Source organism: Mobula hypostoma, chromosome 1, assembly GCF_963921235.1.
Source record: "Mobula hypostoma chromosome 1, sMobHyp1.1, whole genome shotgun sequence".
NCBI lineage: Eukaryota > Metazoa > Chordata > Chondrichthyes > Myliobatiformes > Myliobatidae > Mobula > Mobula hypostoma.
Genome location: NC_086097.1, coordinates 66,848,621 through 66,867,739, shown reverse-complemented (window position 1 = coordinate 66,867,739; position 19,119 = coordinate 66,848,621). Strand labels below are relative to the sequence as shown.

Below are 19,119 nucleotides of genomic sequence, written 5' to 3'. Positions count from 1 at the left end.
GATAAAAGTTGATAATAACTGTATTTTATCATTTTCACAGGAAATTGGAACAGGTGGTACCTGCCAATGGAAGATCTGTGGTCTGGACCACAATACAACTCTTGGTATCTACTTTGAGGTTGTGAATCAGGTTTGTGAAAAATAAATGTAATTCTGGAAACCTAGTACCACCTTCCTATAATTACTCTACCAAATAGACTTGCATTTATATCCTAGTAATCTAAATTCCAATAGCTCCTGTAAATTCTGCGCTATATTGTTTGAACCTGATATTATTAAGCCACATTTTATTTTGAAGCTGGCATTTTCACAACATTCTCTCTTCTCTGATTCTACAAACTTTCCTCACTACTATTTGTCATAGGTTTTTTCTTCCTCAATTCTTCGTATTTATACATACTTGCTGGTAACCTGCCAAAGCATCTGTATTAACAAATTTGAATTAAAAAAAAATTAAATACATGATTACATAAGTGTAATTATTACTTATGTATCCATGCATTTAATTTTACTTAGTTTTATTTTTAGTGATTTACAATTTCCATTTGAATATGTACCCGTTTCTTAAATTTAATCTTGAAAATATAGTAGATTGCATCTTAGTATTGTGTAATAAAGACTAATATGACTCGTCACTTTTTGTTTCTTATCATCCATGATTATGTGTTAATATTTAAGAATGATTGCACAATGGCTGGGTTGATGGACTGTTAATACAAAGGAATGTATAAAAATCCAAAGATATAAATTGATACCCCAAAATGTGGGTATGGGGAATTTAAATATGGGTTAAGTAAACTTGGAAGAGAAAGCTAGCATGAAACTGCATTGCTATAGAGAAAGAAATCTGCCGCCTTTGCATATCTGCACATGTGACTTAAGACCCATAGTTGTTTTGGTGACTTTTAACTGCTCTCTGAACTTTTTACAAGCAATCCAGCTATGTCACACCTTTATTCATTATTCAAGAAGTTGACTCCCTAAGCGAGCCAACCCCAACCTTTGCAAGGGCAGTTAGGGATATGCACCTTGCCACCGGCACCCATGTTCTGGGGGAATGAAAAGGTTGCACTGGGCAGGGCATCACCTTGTCAACATCAGTTGATTTGTCAGAGCAAATTGGAAGTTAAAGTCTTTAGAAGAAGAGGGTTTATCGTTTTAGAAGTGCTATAAATATGCTTTGCTTTTAGTTAGTTGCACGGTGAGTTTTTTTTTGGGGTTTTTTTTTCTTTTTTTTTCCATTGATATATATAAAATCTAGTATACTATTATGTTATCTTGGTTTCTTATGCTTAAATTACATTGTTTGTAGTATTTTCTTTTTGGTATTGTTATCTTTTGGAATTTTATTATACTTTAACATTGTATTAATGTTTATATGGCTTACCTTTTTTGTATACTTACTCAATAAAAAGATTTAAAAAGAAAGAAGTGCTATAAATAAAGTGAATGATGGGTATAAGAATAGAGTGTAAACAGGATATTAAAATATGTGTGTGTATTTGTACAGATACCTACTTTAGAATATTATCCTCCTAAAGTACTTGCAAAGCACTTTACAGCTAAAAAATGTCCCGAGTCATGAAGGGTATTATAGAAAATCAAATATTCTGTTAAATGTATATGATCATTATGTGTGAATAATTCTTGTATCACAATCAATATAATATCACTGACTTATATGAAATCTACTGTTCTGCAGCAGCATTTCAGTGCAAAGACTTAAGATTGCTATAAATTACAAAATTAAATAAAACTTGCAAAACAAAAGCATACTTTTCAAGTTTGAGAAGAGCCTTAAGAAAATGCTTTTTTTTTTATTTACTGAAAATGTCATTCAAACTAGAAAATTTGAAAGTTGAAATGTTCCCTCCATTAAAATGAAAGGAGATTTTAACCTTTTTAAGATTTTAGATTTAGATTATGAGAACACTCAGTCCTCGTTTATTGTCATTTAGAAATGCATGCATGCATTAAGAAATGATACAATGTTCCCCCAGAGTGATAACACAGAAAAACAGGACAAACCAAAGACTAACACTAACAGAACCACATAATTATAACATATAGTTACAGCAGTGCAAAGCAATACTGTAATTTGATGAAGAGCAGACCATGGGCACGGTAAAAAAAAGTCTCAAAGTCCCGATCGACTCCTGAGTCCCCAATAGCAGGTGGCAAAAGGCAGAAACTCTCTGCCATAAACCTCCAGGCACTGACAACTGCCGATGCATTGGAAGCACCCGACAACAGCCGACACTGAGTCCATCCATCCAAAAACTTCGAGCCTCCGACCAGCCCCTCCAATACAGCCTCCCGAGCGCCATCCTCTGCCGAATGCCTTTGACCTCGCCCCGGCTGCCAAAACAAGCAAAGCTGAGGATTTGGGGCCTTCTCCGGAGATTCCAGACCACACAGTAGCAGCGGCAGCAAAGCGGGCATTTCAGAAGTTTCTCCGGATGTTCCTCCGTACTCTCACGTCTGTCTCCATCAAATCAGAATTGTGCACGGTACCCTACTTGACAGATTACAGATATCATTCACCGGAGTGGCCGCGTACGCTGTATTTATGAGATAAATGCTGCATCCATCTTTCTTCTGTTGTCTGATTTCTTTGTGAATGTAGGCACTTGCTGGTCTGAGAGAGTATTTCTGCAGCTGGAGCAGCATTGCCTCCAGGGCATAACTGGATACGTCTGGTGCTTAATAAATTAAAAGGAAAACTAAGAGGTTTTCTTTAGAAGGAAAACTGGAATTGCCTTTTGGAAGAAATTGTAATCTAACTTCCCTATCTACCTGACCTACTCACAGTACCTTTGGGTTCCAGATCTAGCTCTGGTTTCTGCAGTTGTAAGAAAACACTTTTTGTTTGATGTTTTATGGCTGGTTCTGAGATTTTGGTTGTTTTATACTTTATTATTTATCCACATCATTGTGATTTAGATATTTTAAACATGACAATTGCAATTAAATTTTAGAATTTCAATAATCGTGCTGGCTTTTTCAAACTGTAAAACACTTCTAACCTACCGAAAGTCCAGTGCAAAGTAAGTTCAAAGTAAAATTTATTATCAGAGTACATGCGTCACCAGATGAGTAAATTGACTTTACTTTCAGTTGCATTTTTCTTGCATTTGTTCTGTTCTAAAATCATTAACATGGGAGAATATTCATCATATAGATAATTTTGATCCAGATATGTTTGTTTCTGCTAATTCCTTGGTAGTCCAAAGAACATACAAGAACAAATACAGTTAAGTTGCCAAGGAATGATTAATTGTGTATAAATGGTGTCACTGGTAGAGAAGTCTGAGTCATGTATAAGGGTAAGTTCAGCGAATATTGAGTTGGCCAGTTAGACAAGTCTAACTGTAGCTTGTCCAGTTCTGTCCATTAGTTGAAGTTGATCAAGTTCCTCAGGGTTCCTTGGTAGCATAATGGTTTGTGCATCACTATTACAGCTTGGGATGTTGGAGTTTAGAGTTCAATCCTGGCATCTTATGTAAGCAGTTTGTATGTCCTCCCCGTGGAATGTGTGGGTTTTCTCTGGATGCTCCGGTTTCCTCCCACAGTCCAAAGATGTAGGAAATTGGTCATTGGAAATAATCCCATAATTGGGTTAGGGTGAATTCGGATGTTGCTGGACGGTGCAGCTTGAAGGGCTGGAAGGGCCTATTCCACACTTCATCTCTAAATGAAAAAAGTAAAATAAAAACAAGTGTGCTAATGAACTTGATCTGATAGTTCTAGAAAATGAGTGGTGAAGTAAGGTATCGTCTGTAACTAAACATGAATGTTGTTGTGCTCCATTGATTTTGTTATGCTTGCAGGGCAAATCTCTCAGCATCAAATGTTATATTTACATCTACAGCACAATGCTCCAATTCCCCAAGGTGGTCGTGGTGCTATTCAGTTTGTGACACAGTATCAGCATTCTAGTGGACAAAGGCGAATCAGAGTCACAACAATTGCCAGAAAGTAAGTTTTTCAAAGTATATAGTTTTATTCTTCTTGAAATTTCACAGTTTTATATGAAGAATTAATGTGCGGCTACATTTGCAGCTCTCTCCCATGCATTCAAATATGCCAGTTATAATTTTTACAAATTTTTACAAATTTGCACTTAAAATTTATCTGCCTTTATTGAATTTATTCATATTGAGTTGGTTTTTAATTCCTACTGTGAGGAGATACTTACCTATCAGGTTTTTAATCACTTGTGGTTTGCCTGTGTATAATGTTTCATATAGATATTGTTGTTAAAACAAAGTTCTATCCAGCTTCCTGTAATTCTAGCTACTTGACGCAGGTTTTCTGTTCATTTTGATTTTACTTTGATCTTATTTCTGTTCTTGCTGATTTTCTTTCATTTTTCCTCTTTAGTCTTTTGTCTATGAATCTTATTCTTTATGGAAAAAGAGTGTATTTTTCTTAAGAATTATGAGATCTTGAAGTGAGAGCAGAGTTAGTTCAGGTGAACTTCAGTATAATAATGTTGAAAATATTCGTAGTGGGGGAGTGAGTTGCATTTGTGAAGAGGCACTCAGTGGAGCAGTAGAGTGAGCATGAGGAACAATGATGGATGATTGCAGAGACAGATATGAACATGGCCTGGGTGGCAAGTGGGTAAACTATAACAATAAGCAGAAAATATTGGTTGGTTGAGATGATAATACTGCAATTGTATTGATTTGTTCAACACTTGGTTTGTGTATCTGTTTATCTTCCATAGAACACATTTTCCCAAACTCCCTTTCTGTAGCTTGGTGGTGTGAAGGAGTGAAGATGAGTGGAATAGTTCTGCATGCTGGGGGTGTCTAGCAGTTCTTGCTTCCTGTGATGGCCATATCCCTGTCTCTCATATTTGGTCATTCGCCCTAGTTCCAACCATTTGACTACCATGAGAATTTTAAAGTGTTAAAAATAATAGCACTGGGCCTTGAAATAGGAACTGAAAATGGTATAAAATTAAAAGATTCAAAGTACTTTTATTATCGAAGTATGCACGCAGTATACAACCCTGAGATTCATCTTCCTGTAGACAGCCATGGAAAAAAAAAGAAATGCCATGGAATCATTCAAAGAAAACATCAAACATCAAAAAAAGAACAAATTGCACAAATGGCAAAAAGTGAGCAAACAACACACAAAATATTAAACATCAAACAGCGGAGAAACACTCTAGGGATGTTCAGTTTAGTTTGGTTCAGTTCCATTTAGTGATGTGTTGTTTGATAACTGCAGACAGCAGATGCAGAATGCCCCAATCAAAACAGTAACCAAAAAAAGAGTAACCAGAAACATATATAACATGAACTGCTGAGTCCTCTAAAAACAAGGCCAATTCACAAACCAAACCGATTAAACCTTGCCCAAGACCCAAGACTCCTGTCTTTTCCTCTGGCAGCAGAGAAGGAAAGGGAGACTGGTTAAATGCAGGCAGACGGTGCTGAACACCGCTCTTGTCCTCAGTGATTTCAGTCTTGCTTGATGCTTTAATCGGCGAGTTGGTTGAGAATTAGAGCCAATCATGGGGTTGCGCTCCACCATTAGATCGCCACTCTGTTCTTAGCCACACCAAATTCCCTGGGAGGCAGCAAAAGGGCCAGATCGCTCAGTCGGCCCAAAAGCACATTATCAAAATGTAACTTACAGGCTTCAATCACACACAATTAGTAGTAGGAGTATATTTAAAAGAAGAAGTAGTGTTTCAAGAACTATCTGAAGAACGTCGCTGGGAGTCGCCTTGTTTGCTAATGCTGGACCAAGTTTGAAACTGCATGTGAAAATAGAAGGGTGGGTTTGGGGACCAGGTGGAGAATGGAACCATAGATCCATTTAAAGAAGAAATTGTGATGCAATTCTGGGATAGGGTAGAAGTGACTGGACTCCTGACTGACAGAAGATTATAAGATGAATGGGAATATATTTTAGCAGATAATGTACAAGCAGAGGTGGAAAAACAGCCAGCTGAAGGGTACCAAGGACGATGCCATGACTAAAATATTTTGGCATGTAACAGAATATTATGTTGAATACCACAGATGCTTTGCATATTTAATATCCAACCAGTATGATTTAAGGAGATGGAAGATTATTTTAAGGTATTGTTGACTGAATTGGTTGAGGCTCGATCATTTTTAGATATGTTTAGTGTTAGAGACAGACACAACATTCTTAACTTATCTGGGGAATGGATGGTGAATCTTGATGAAACTTATCAGCCCAAAACATTGACTGTTTACTCTTTTCCATTGTTGCTCCCTGACCTGCTGAGTTCCTGTAGTATTTTGTGTGTGTTGCTTGAATTTCTAGCATCTGCAGATTTTCTTGTCTTTGTAAAAGATACATTTTTTTAAAAAGGTTGATGATTCTGGTTTCTTTTGTCAATGAGTATTTTGGAATGGGATTGAAATATTTGTCTTACATGTGGCACTCATTAAGAAATAATCTGCATGTTCGGGCAGATGGGGTTTATCAGCTTTGGTTGGCAGCTCACCTAGGAGAAGGTAAACTCTGATCTCAAACCAATGCTGCCTTGCGGCTATACGCACTCATGGGAAAGGCTTCAGGAGTAAACCCCAAGGAAAAAATCCAGAGCCACAGTCCTACATTGAGTTCAGCACTGACTGGCAAATCCTGCGACGCTGCTGGTACCAAACTGTATTGGTCTCTGCCGTTCCTTTGGGTTCATCAGATGTGTGGAGAGGGAGAGCTTGCTACATGGGCAACAGCTTGCTTTCCATATTGTATTGCCAAGGCTTGTGTATCTAGGGCGTAGCATCAATGGTCGACCCTGATTGATGGAGGCCTTACTTACTCACAGCTTTGATGGTTATGTATGTGCCCGTGAATATGAAGTGTCTAATTTTGGAGAGAATAATAAATTTGAGACGTTCTGTAATACTCAGTTCTGAACAAAAATGCTTAAATTGCATTGTATGTTTTGGAAACCTCGGAGTAACTAGTAAAGATTATTACCTAAAATAATGTGATTTCATGTTCAGGATTAATCAATGGATACCCATTAAGTGGATATTTGTTATCACCAAATGTTATTAAAAGTAAGCTAAATCTAGGTTACCATATTTATTCTAATTTTGTGTTAAATTACCCAGAATGATTAATTATTTGTTGTTTGCCATTATATTTCAGAGCATAATCTCTCGTCAATCAGATTTGTTTCTAAAGATTTTTGTATTGATAAACATGGAAAATTGATATATTGAAAAACAAAATACTTATAATCTTAGAATATTTTGCTGGTTTTTAGTTAATTATATACAAAATTTACCATTTATCACTATAAACATTCTTTGCTTTGTCCCAAAAGAAGTTCTGTGGAAGGCTGTAACACTACAATATGTAATATGATTTTGCCGACTGGAAAGTGACCTAATCTTGATGAAGTTAATTGCACTTATTTTCCTACTGCTATAGGAATTTTAAATTTGACAGTACACCTTTTTAAATATCTTGCATCACATCCTTAGTTTGTAATTAACAATGTACCATACATTGAAAATTTGCTTGAGTGAAACCTACCATAGATACAACCTATGTTTGCAGTTGTTAAGCAATATCTGCCAGTCAAATTAAGTTAGGAATTGTTCTGATTTATTATTAAACTTTGCCAGTGATGACTGTATAATGTTTGACTTTAGCCACTAGCATATGCTACTATGACAATAATTGTAAAATATTAACAATTTCCTATTATAAGATACTTAATTGTCAATAGATGCATTTAATGTCAGAGAAATGTACATACTGAAATTCTTTTTCAGTGGCTTAGATTAAAATATGTATACATGCAAAACCGAAGTCTGGAAACTTCAACAGAGGACAAGCATTTGTACACAGATTAATACATTCTTAGTGAATGATAGAAACACTTAACTAAAATTATAGCAACACACATCAAAGTTGCTGGTGAACGCAGCAGGCCAACCAGCAACTTTGATGTGTGTTGCTTGAATTTCCAGCATCTGCAGAATTCCTGTTGTTTAACTAAAATTATAACCACTTTTGTGTGTGTGAGACGTGACTGCAGCAAATGGTGAGTTTTCCTTTTGATTCACAAGGACTGCAGTTTTGTTAGGGCTGCTTAATGATGTCACTTAATTTGCCTTTGGAGTTCTGCCCTGTATTCATGTTTTGTTCAAGGCTTGGTTTGGAGCTGAGTGATCCTCAACGTGCTTGAACTGGTTATTAATAAGTAAGTGCCACTAGCAGCACTTACCGCTTCCTTTTATAATTTGTTGATTGAGATTAAATGGATCAGGTACTGGATTAAATGTGCCCTGCTGTAAATAATTACATTCAAATTTGAGGCAAAAAGCTGATGATCAGAATAATCATTATTAATTTAAATTTATGTATATACACCACTTTTCTTAAAGCTTTTATTAATTGCACTTTATAACATTTCTTATTTTCTCCCTTTGGTAAAGCTGGGCTGATGCACAGACACACATCCAGAACATTGCTGCATCCTTTGACCAGGAAGCTGCAGCTGTTCTAATGGCAAGATTAGCAGTTTACAGAGCAGAGACTGAGGAGGGACCGGATGTTCTTAGATGGCTGGACAGACAACTTATCCGACTGGTAAGATCTTTCTTCTGATTGGAGGGGGGAGGAAGAGGCAAGAAATTGGATTACCTGTTTTAATCTGTTCTGATATTTAAAAAAAAACTTATGTGTTATGTATTTTCCTCATTATCAGTGTCAGAAATTTGGAGATTACCACAAGGATGATCCAGCTTCTTTCAAATTCTCGGAAACGTTTTCGTTATATCCACAGGTATGAAGCGAGAACCTTATTACAAATTATGTGACTTCTTAAAAGTTTTTTGATTTTTCATTCTTGATTTGAATTTGTGAAGTGTGCACCAGGGAGTTAAAATTTATGCTATTTTATGTAATAACAACAAATTTGCAGAGGCTGGAGATCTAATATAAAAACAGAAAGCGCTAAAAATTTCCACAGGCCGGGCAGTATCTTTAAGGGGAGAAATGGACCCTTCATCAAAACTGAGAAAAGAAGGAAATTAGATGCATATTAAGTTGCAGAGAAGGGAGATACAGACAGAAATTCATGATACTGCCTGAGAAATGGTGGTGAGAGCATGTTAATTGCAGATGATCTGTCTGCAGAAGATGTAAATAGAAAGAGATGAATGAGGAAAAAGGGGAAAAGAATAGTGCTAGAATTATGACATACAGTAAAGAATGATACCTTGGATTGATAGAAATATGTTCACTCTACAAATGTGCAACAATTTTGTTTCTGTTTTAGTTTATGTTTCATCTGAGACGTTCTCCATTCTTGCAAGTTTTCAACAACAGCCCTGATGAGAGTTCTTACTACCGTCACCATTTCATGCGCCAGGATCTTACACAGTCTCTTATTATGATTCAACCGATCCTATATGCTTATTCCTTTAATGGCCCTCCAGAGGTAAATAGTCATGCTTCCAGATATTTCATTCATCTGTTGATGTTGCATTGATTGATTGCTGAGCTGATGATACACCTGGGCTTTCAAATATTAAATGCAATGAGAGAATTCATTAATTTTTGTGTTTAAATATATATTCAGCTATGCTAAAATTACAATTTAAAAAACAGATGTCAGTTTTCTTAAGAGAGGCTGTGAGGAATCAATGGAGTAAAGATACAGATCAACCTCTATGTAATTGAATGGTGACTCAAATTTGAGAATTTGAATAGTCTTCCTCTTGTTTGATACTCTCTATGTGAAGCTACTGGATGTCCAACACAAACCAATCATTAACTACTATTTCCCAGTTGAAACTGTACTGATCTTATTTGAAAGCATTTAGGCCTTTCCAGTTTAACCAAACTTACACAGCATAAATTACAGTATGACTGTAGTGCCTGCTTAAAACAGTTCTTACTTGGGACACAGGTGACACTTATAAATGTGGCTTAAGCGTGAATGCAGTTGGTCACTAAGCCAGAGCAGTCTCTGCCCTGAAGTCAAACTGAGCTTTATAGCTCAGCACTGATACAAAGGGAAGCTATTTTACATCAGTCCCGAAAATTGTGAGGCAATATTTAAAAAAATAATGTGATGTATTTGACTTGGAACATGCAGAACAATCCATCCCATAAACCTGTGCCTTTTCCCAATCTAATCACTGACCTAGAGTGGTTGTAAAGACAGTTGCCTGTATGGATGGCTAGAAGCACTTGCTGTAAAATATATTATGTACTTTGCCATATTTGTGCTTTTAATAAGTCTCAGTGAAGATTATAAGAAAGTAGCATTGTCCTTTAAGGCAGATTAATGGTTGTTTGCTGAATGCAAACAAGCTGTTCCATCATTACAAAGTAGGTATTGTTTTGGAGGGCAGTTTCATCAAATGTTTATGCAATAGTTAACTTCAGTAATGCTCCAAATGGGGTCAAATAGTTATCACTCTTTTCAGAGTAAGTTATTATTTAATTCATTTGTCAGTATGTAGCCATTGCTGCAAGACCAGGATATATTGCTTATCTTTACTTGCTATTGACAAGGTGGTGGCTTCACTTTCACCTTGAGCTGCTGTTGTGCTGATGATGGAATGATTCACATTTATTAACTATATCCATCTTCTTCATTTGAAATATATCTCCAACTATTGGAGTATTTCCATCTTGATGCTCATTTACTTCAGTTTTACCAGAGCTCCTGAATATCACACTTAATCACATGCTGTCTTGAAGTCATGACCTTTTAATCTTGTTGAATCAATGGAACTTGGCTGTGTGAACTTGGCTTTTGTTGATGAAGGCTGATGATTTCTGGATCTACATTGTCCTAGAGAAGCCAAACTAAATATTGCTCAGCAAATTGTTGAGAGCATTCCTGAGCACACGTTCCATCATCTTGTTGATGATTTGAGAGCAGACTGATAGGCTGCATTGGATTTGTCCTGCTTTTGAGGACATGTATGCCTGGGAAATTTTCCATTTTCTTGGGGTAGTTGCCAATATTGTTTTTGAATCAGAACAGCAGAGCTCGAGGAGGAGTGCTGCTAAAGCATGTCCTCAATATTACTGGTCCCACCACTCTTCTATCTCCTGTGTGTTCCCCTCCAACTTGCAGCCATCCTGACTTGGAACTATATCATCATTTCATCATTGTCACTGGTACTCTCTATGCCATTGCTGTGTTGGACCCCTGCAAATGAATGTCATATTCTCAAGGACTGCTGGCTTGACTGTCTTTCTTTTCATCCTTAAACACAGCACTAACCAGCTGTCTACAGTCATTACAGGTATTTTCAATCAGTCTCTTAAACTAAGCACTGTCCGGCACGTTTCAAGAAATCTGCTATCATTCCAGTCCCCCAAAAAAATCAAAATTCATTGGACTCACTGGCAAGAGGCTAGTTGCACTCACATTAGTCATAATGAAGGCTGGTCATTTTATTTGTCAAATCCATAACTCAAAATTTTCTAGAACCCTTGCAGTTTGCCTACAAAGGCAACAGATCTGTGGATGTATATGGCAACTAAAGTTGATCCTTGATAAGGGTGGGCAACAAATGCTGGCAATGCCAGAGTCCTAAATAATGAAAAACAATGTTTTTGATAAAGTTTTGACCAACATTTAAACTTTTCTCCTCTGTTCTGAACAGTTCTGAAAAAGGTTACATAACCAGGAATTTAATTATAAATGGTTTCATTGAAAATAACAATACACAAGGTGGCGAGCTGAAGACATATCTACTCTTGTACAGCTGGTTTACATCCCTGTATCTTGAATTTCACTTGTGATTTTGTGGAGGAATCCAATACCTTATCTATATATGCTTTTTGGAAGCATTCTGATAATTAGAAGGTGTTTTTTGAACTTTTCATGAAACTATAAAGTAGTGTTATTAGAAAATACAGAAGACAAGGAAGAAGATTTGCCTACTTCTGAATATGTAAGAGTTTTGGCATCTACCTCAACATTTTAGGATTCTTGGATTTTAAAGTTATTTCTAGGAACCAAAATTGACCACACATTTACAAGAATATCTAACATCTAAACTGTCAAGGTATTTCTTGTAACAATAAAATACACTGAACCAGAACAGGAGATGTTAGAAGGCATCACTCAAAACTTGATCGGATAGATTTTAAAAAGGGGTCTGAAAAGGATTAAAAGCGGATAGAGAGTTAATGGTCTTTATGCAAAAGGTAATTGTAAAAAAAAAGCTTCTATGTACTTCAGCCCCTGGTTTACCAATGGTGTGAAAAGAGTTAGTGTCATAGGAACAGAGGTTGAGTGAAAAGTAACAAGATTATGAAAACTGAGGAATAGTCTGAATTAGTCAGTTAAATGTAGACTTCAACTGCTACTGAAGTGTATATATAAAAACCAATTATTTTGGGACAGGAAGTAGCTGAGTTTGGTTATTTTGGCTGTAAGAAACTACTTTGAAATGTGGAGATCAATAATTCAGGTATTTTGTCCCTTTGTGAAGCCTGTCCTTCTAGATAGCAGCAGCATTCTTCCTGATCGGATTCTTCTTATGGACACATTCTTCCAGATCCTAATCTATCATGGAGAGGTATGAACTTGTTATTTTGGCTTGTATCTTGTGGTGATTGTGATGGTAAATGATTGTTATACTGTGAAACTGGCAAGAGTTTTGAGAGAATGCAATTAAATATGGAAATGCAATCGTTGCTGTCTACAATTCCTCGCTGCTCCACGTGCATTGCTTTATAGCTAGCTCCAGTATAATCAGTGAACTGCTTAAAAGCTTCAAGTATTTACAAACTGTTCTTATTGTATTAAAAAAACTGAAAAATATTGATTTTAATGGATTGCCATTTCTTCAAATTCTGTTTTTTAAAAAATTTAACCCTTCAAAAAGGTTTATTTTATTTGATTTAATAATTAATTTCATGGGCAAATCTAATTTTTATTTAAAAATACTAATCCAGCTTGGTTTTTATTCTGTGGATTCCTGTATTTCAGTCAATCCTCTAAAGCAAAAACCTGACAGCAAATGAACTAGGGAGGGTGATAACAATGCTATAAAGATTGGGTCTTTGTGGGTACCTTTCTTTAACAGTGTATAATGTTCCATAACTGCTGACTGTAAAATCTTGTGTGTCTGTTTTGGTCAATATTCATTTAGTTATTCCATTTAAAACTAACATTGAAGGATCCTAAGCATATCTGCAGTATTTAATTAATTTCAAGTTATTCTGTTTTGCATGTAAATGAAGATAAATAGAGTATCAATGATTTTTAAATTGAACAGAAACTTGTAAAGTTACTGCAGTTTAACATTATATGATTACTTAGAGTTTAATACCTCTCAACTTATAAACTTGTTACATGGTTAAATTAACTGTTTATGGGAATAAATGACAACCGAAGTAGTAACTCATCAGATTAATAACAACTCCTCCTAGACCATTGCTCAATGGCGTAAGGCTGGTTATCATGATATGCCTGAATATGAAAACTTTCGACATCTGCTGCAAGCACCAGTGGACGATGCGCAGGAGATTCTGCACAGCAGGTTCCCAATGCCTCGTTATGTCGATACTGAGCACGGAGGGAGTCAGGTAATCGTGTTCTCTCTCAATATTAGTTCTGACTTTGAAATTGCTGTGAAATTCATAGCTTTAACAACATAAAAAATTAAAGTACTGTGTTTTTCTTTACATAACTTAAGTAACAGACATTTATTTGTTGGGCACTTTGCTTGTTTCTAACATTATTTGAAAAGTTGGTTTATTAGCGGTTAGCATGACATGATTAAAGCTCAGGCATTGCAATTTGAAGATCAGTCCCTGTGTCCACTGTAAGCAGTCCCTGTAGGTCTTTCCTGTGGACTGAGTGTTTTTTTCTGGGTTCTCCAGTTTCCTCCCACAGTCCAAGGATGGGACCCAGAGCGATAGAACAGTGAAAGAAGTGCATGGAGTGAAGCCAGATCTAACATACAGAGGAATTCTGCAGATGCTGGAAATTCAAGCAACACACATAAAAGTAGCTGGTGAATGCAGCAGGCCAGGCAGCATCTCTAGGAAGAGGTACAGTCGACGTTTCAGGCCGAGACCCTTCGTCAGGACTAACTGTCCTTCAGTTAATCCTGACGAAGGGTCTCAGCCTGAAACGTCAACTGCACCTCTTCCTAGAGATGCTGCCTGGCCTGCTGCGTTCACCAGCAACTTTTATGTGTGTTGCTCTAACATAAAGAGAGGCTTTGAGGAAAGAGAAGCAGAATAAATGGTGTAAAGACAGTAAGGTAGAAGGGCTGAAGTGTGTGTACCTCAATGCAAGAAGCATCAGGAATAATAGTGATGAACTGAGAGCTTGGATACATACATGGAATTATGATGTAGTGGCCATTACAGAGACTTGGCTGGCATCAGGGCAGGAATGGATTCTCAATATTCCTGGATTTCAGTGCTTTAAAAGGGATAGAGAGGGCGGAAAAAGGGGAGGAGGGGTGGCGTTATTGGTCAGGAATACTATTACAGCTACAGAAAGGGTGGGTAATGTAGCAGGATCCTCTTTTGAGTCAATATGGGTGGAAGTCAGGAACAGGAACGGAGCAGTTACTCTATTGGGGGTATTCTATAGGCCCCCTGGTAGCAGCAGAGATACAGAGGAGCAGATTGGGAGGCAGATTTTGGAAAGATGCAAAAATAACAGGGTTGTTATCATGGGTGACTTTAACTTCCCTAATATTGATTGGCACCTGATTAGTTCCAAGGGTTTAGATGGGGCAGAGTTTGTTAAGTGTATCCAGGATGGATTCCTGTCACAGTATGTGGACAGGCCGACCAGGGGGAATGCCATACTAGATCTACTACTAGGTAATGAACCGGGTCAGGTCACAGATCTCTCAGTGGGTGAGCATCTGGGGGACAGTGACCACCGCTCCCTGGCCTTTAGCATTATCATGGAAAAGGATAGAATGAGAGAGGACAGAAAAATTTTTAATTGGGGAAAGGCAAATTATGAGGCTATAAGGCTAGAACTTGCGGGTGTGAATTGGGATGATGTTTTTGCAGGGAAATGTACTATGGACATGTGGTCGATGTTTAGAGATCTCTTGCGGGATGTTAGGGATAAATTTGTCCCAGTGAGGAAGATGAAGAATGGTAGGGTGAAGGAACCATGGGTGACAAGTGAGATGGAAAATCTAGTCAGGTGGAAGAAGGCAGCATACATGAGGTTTAGGAAGCCAGGATCAGATGGGTCTATTGAGGAATGTAGGGAAACAAGAAAGGAGCTTAAGAAGGGGCTGAGAAGAGCAAGAAGGGGGCATGAGAAGGCCTTGGCGACTAGGGTAAAGGAAAACCCCAAGGCATTCTTCAGTTATGTGAAGAAAAAAAGGATGATAGGAGTAAAGGTAGGACCGATTAGAGATAAAGGTGGGAAGATGTGCCTGGAGGCTGGTCCTCAATGAATACTTTTCTTCGGTATTCACCAATGAGAGGGAACTTGATGATAGTGAGGACAATATGAGTGAGGTTGATGTTCTGGAGCATGTTGATATTAAGGGAGAGGAGGTGTTGGAGTTGTTAAAATACATTAGGACAGCTAAGTTCCCGGGGCCTGGCGGAATATTCCCCAGGCTGCTCCACGAGGCGAGAGAAGAGATTGCTGAGCCTCTGGCTAGGATCTTTATGTCCTCGTTGTCCACGGGAATGGTACCAGAGGATTGGAGGAAGGCGAATGTTGACCCCTTGTTCAAAAAAGGTAGTAGGGATAGTCCGGGTAATTATAGACCAGTGAGCCTTACGTCTGTGGTGGGAAAGCTGTTGGAAAAGATTCTTAGAGATAGGATCTATAGGCATTTAGAGAATCATGGTCTGATCAGGGACAGTCAGCATGGCTTTGTGAAGGGCAGATCGTGTCTAACAAGCCTGATAGAGTTCTTTGAGGAGGTGACCAGGCATATAGATGAGGGTAGTGCAGTGGATGTGATCTATATGGATTTTAGTAAGGCATTTGACAAGGTTCCACACGGTAGGCTTATTCAGATAGTTAGAAGGCATGGGATCCAGGGAAGTTTTGTCAGGTGGATTCAGAATTGGCTTGCCTGCAGAAGGCAGAGGGTGGTGGTGGAGGGAGTACATTCAGATTGGAGGATTGTGACTAGTGGTGTCCCACAGGGATCTGTTCTGGGACCTCTACTTTTCGTGATTTTTATTAACGACCTGGATGTGGGGGTAGAAGGGTGGGCTGGCAAGTTTGCAGACGACACAAAGGTTGGTGGTGTTGTAGCTAGTGTAGAGGATTGTCAAAGATTGCAGAGACATTGATAGGATGCAGAAGTGGGCTGAGAAGTGGCAGATGGAGTTCAAGCCGGAGAAGTGTGAGGTGGTACACTTTGGAAGGACAAACTCCAAGGCAGAGTACAAAGTAAATGGCAGGATACTTGGTAGTGTGGAGGAGCATAGGGATCTGGGGGTACATGTCCACAGATGCCTGAAAGTTGCCTCTCAGGTGGATAGGGTAGTTAAGAAAGCTTATGGGGTGTTAGCTTTCATAAGTCGAGGGATAGAATTTAAGAGTCGCGATGTAATGATGCAGCTCGATAAAACTCTGGTTAGGCCACACTTGGAGTACTGTGTCCAGTTCTGGTCACCTCACTATAGGAAGGATGTGGAAGCATTGGAAAGGGGACAGAGGAGATTCACCAGGATGCTGCCTGGTTTAGAAAGTATGCCTTATGATCAGAGATTAAGGGCGCTAGGGCTTTACTCTTTGGAGAGAAGGAGGATGAGAGGAGACATGATAGAGGTGTACAAGATAATAAGAGGAATAGATAGAGTGGATAGCCAGTGCCTCTTCCCCAGGGCACCACTGTTCAATACAAGAGGACATGGCTTTAAGGTAAGGGGTGGGAGGTTCAAGGGGGATATTAGAGGAAGGTTTTTTACTCAGAGAGTGGTTGGTGTGTGGAATGCACTGCCTGAGTCAGTGGTGGAGGCAGTTACACTAGTGAAGTTTAAGAGACTACTAGACAGGTATATGGAGGAATTTAAGGTGGAGGCTTATATGGGAGGCAGGGTTTGAGGGTCGGCACAACATTGTGGACCAAAGGACCTGTACTGTGCTGTACTATTCTATGTTCTATGATGTACCAGGTAGGTTAATCGGTCATTGTGATTTGTCCCACAATAAGTTGGGGTTAAATTGGGGTTGTTGTGCGGTGTGGCTTGAAGGGCCTATTGTGTACTGTATCTCTAAATAAATAGTTTTTGGTATTCTAGAGTTGTATCTCTCAGATGTGAAGTAAAGTTATATTGTGCACTTCTGATTTGTGATGTAGGATCATGATTATTAGAGGAATTGATCTTAAATTGTAACATCACTAGAAAACAGGAGAATTGTCTCAACGGCTTAATACAATCATTCAGCCAAAAGTACTGGCTTAAATTTGCACCATAGTAATTTAGACATGTTATTTCCCACCAAAAGCCCTACAGAGCAATCTGTTTATATATTTTTTGGCATAATTGTACTATATTTCTGATATGATTATGACAATAACAGCCTTCCATAAAGTACTTCATAGCTTGTAAAGTGCTTGGCATTGTTCTTTGATTGTAAAGGCATGTACACTTTTATTTTCCTTATATTCAGGCTCGTTTCTTGTTGTCCAAAGTAAATCCTTCACAGACCCACAACAATATGTATGCATGGGGACAAGTAAGTCTGTTTTGTGCTCTAAAAGAATGCTGATGGAATTAACATCCTGTAGAATGGACTCACCTATTTCCATTGCAAACTGCAACACTGGCTAATAGGCATACGTACTCAAAGACTAAGATCAAATTTTCTGCAGTTTGCCCGTTTGTTTAGACATGATATCAAAACTTGCTGATCAAATGAAGATATAATTTCAGGTGTTTATGAAAGAAACAAGATGATGGCAGAGGATGCAATATCTAAGGCTGTATTACCATTAACGATTAACTTAAAAAGACTGTTCAGAACTTTTAAGAACCACTGGACAAAATGTTCCTTCTATAGTAATCTTATTGATTTTGTGAGTTAAATAAATGTACATAATGAATCTACAAAGTGGGTTAAGTTAACCTAGATACAAATATTCAAATTTTGTAGGACCCTGCCTTTTGTAGTTTTAAAAACTATCTAATTATTCCAGATAATGACAATGTATGTTATGTAACTAACTTTCTACATAATCTTTCCTTTAGGAGGCTGGAGCACCAATCCTCACAGATGATGTCAGCTTGCAAGTATTCATGGATCATCTAAAGAAGCTAGCAGTTTCTAGTGCCACCTGAGTGTAAATGGTGGTGAATTAACGCGAGCCAGGCAGTGAACAAAAAGAGATTTAGCAACCTGTTCAGATCAGATTATATTATGCATTTACATCTGTACTTCTTGCCTTTTGACAGAACAAATTTATATTGAATTGATAATAGACCAAAGGAGGTCTTGTGAATTTGTTGACTTAGATATATTATTGCTTTTGCCTGTCTTGTATAAGGCATAGTGTATAAGTTGTGCATCTATACACACAATGAAAAGGACTGACCCAGAGTTTCTAATTTCTGCCTTGAAGGAACAAATATCCACAACAGTATTTTTATGTATTTTATTTGCTGTTTTTCTAATTAACACAGTACAACCACTTATAAAATTCATTATCATTAAGCTTGTGAATTTGCTGGAAAGCTTTGACTTTGAAGAAGCATTTGGACTTTACAAAGAATAGAGTACAAATTTGTCCTGATCCAGAAGTCTCAATTTCCACAAAATTTTGGCTTCAGTTTTAATTAGCTCTGATGTATGTTACATAGCATTAGAAATACAATATTTCAAATAAAACAGAACTGTTTAAAATATGCTTGTTGACTTACTTTGTCTTATGTAGACTTCCTTTGTGAAAAATTTTTGGTACTTATCACTAATGGCTTTAATTTTATTTACTTCATGGTGCAGATGTATTTGTATAATTTGAATGAAAATTGCACAGATCCACAAGGTGTTTTTATGATTTGCCACTTTACTGCACAAAAAATTTGAATCATTAATATATTAGATTGGATACTAATTGGATGTCAACATTAATGTGAACATTATTCCAGCATCTCATTGTCTAAACAAACACA

The 19,119-nt window shown here is 37.6% G+C and overlaps 1 protein-coding gene across 1 annotated transcript in view; it reads left to right on the top strand.

Annotated features, from left to right (window-relative positions):
- Positions 1–18,835, top strand: part of sec23a (Sec23 homolog A, coat complex II component) — a 66,817-nt gene extending 47,982 nt beyond the window's left edge. Inside the window, exons 12-20 of the mRNA XM_063050097.1 lie at positions 41–130; positions 3,872–3,978; positions 8,454–8,607; positions 8,726–8,803; positions 9,299–9,460; positions 12,483–12,569; positions 13,426–13,581; positions 17,621–17,686; positions 18,199–18,835. Coding sequence (XP_062906167.1) covers positions 41–130; positions 3,872–3,978; positions 8,454–8,607; positions 8,726–8,803; positions 9,299–9,460; positions 12,483–12,569; positions 13,426–13,581; positions 17,621–17,686; positions 18,199–18,288 — 990 coding nt within the window. The 3' untranslated portion in view covers positions 18,289–18,835. The remainder of the gene's footprint in view (positions 1–40; positions 131–3,871; positions 3,979–8,453; positions 8,608–8,725; positions 8,804–9,298; positions 9,461–12,482; positions 12,570–13,425; positions 13,582–17,620; positions 17,687–18,198) is intronic.
- The last annotated feature ends 284 nt before the right edge of the window (positions 18,836–19,119 follow it).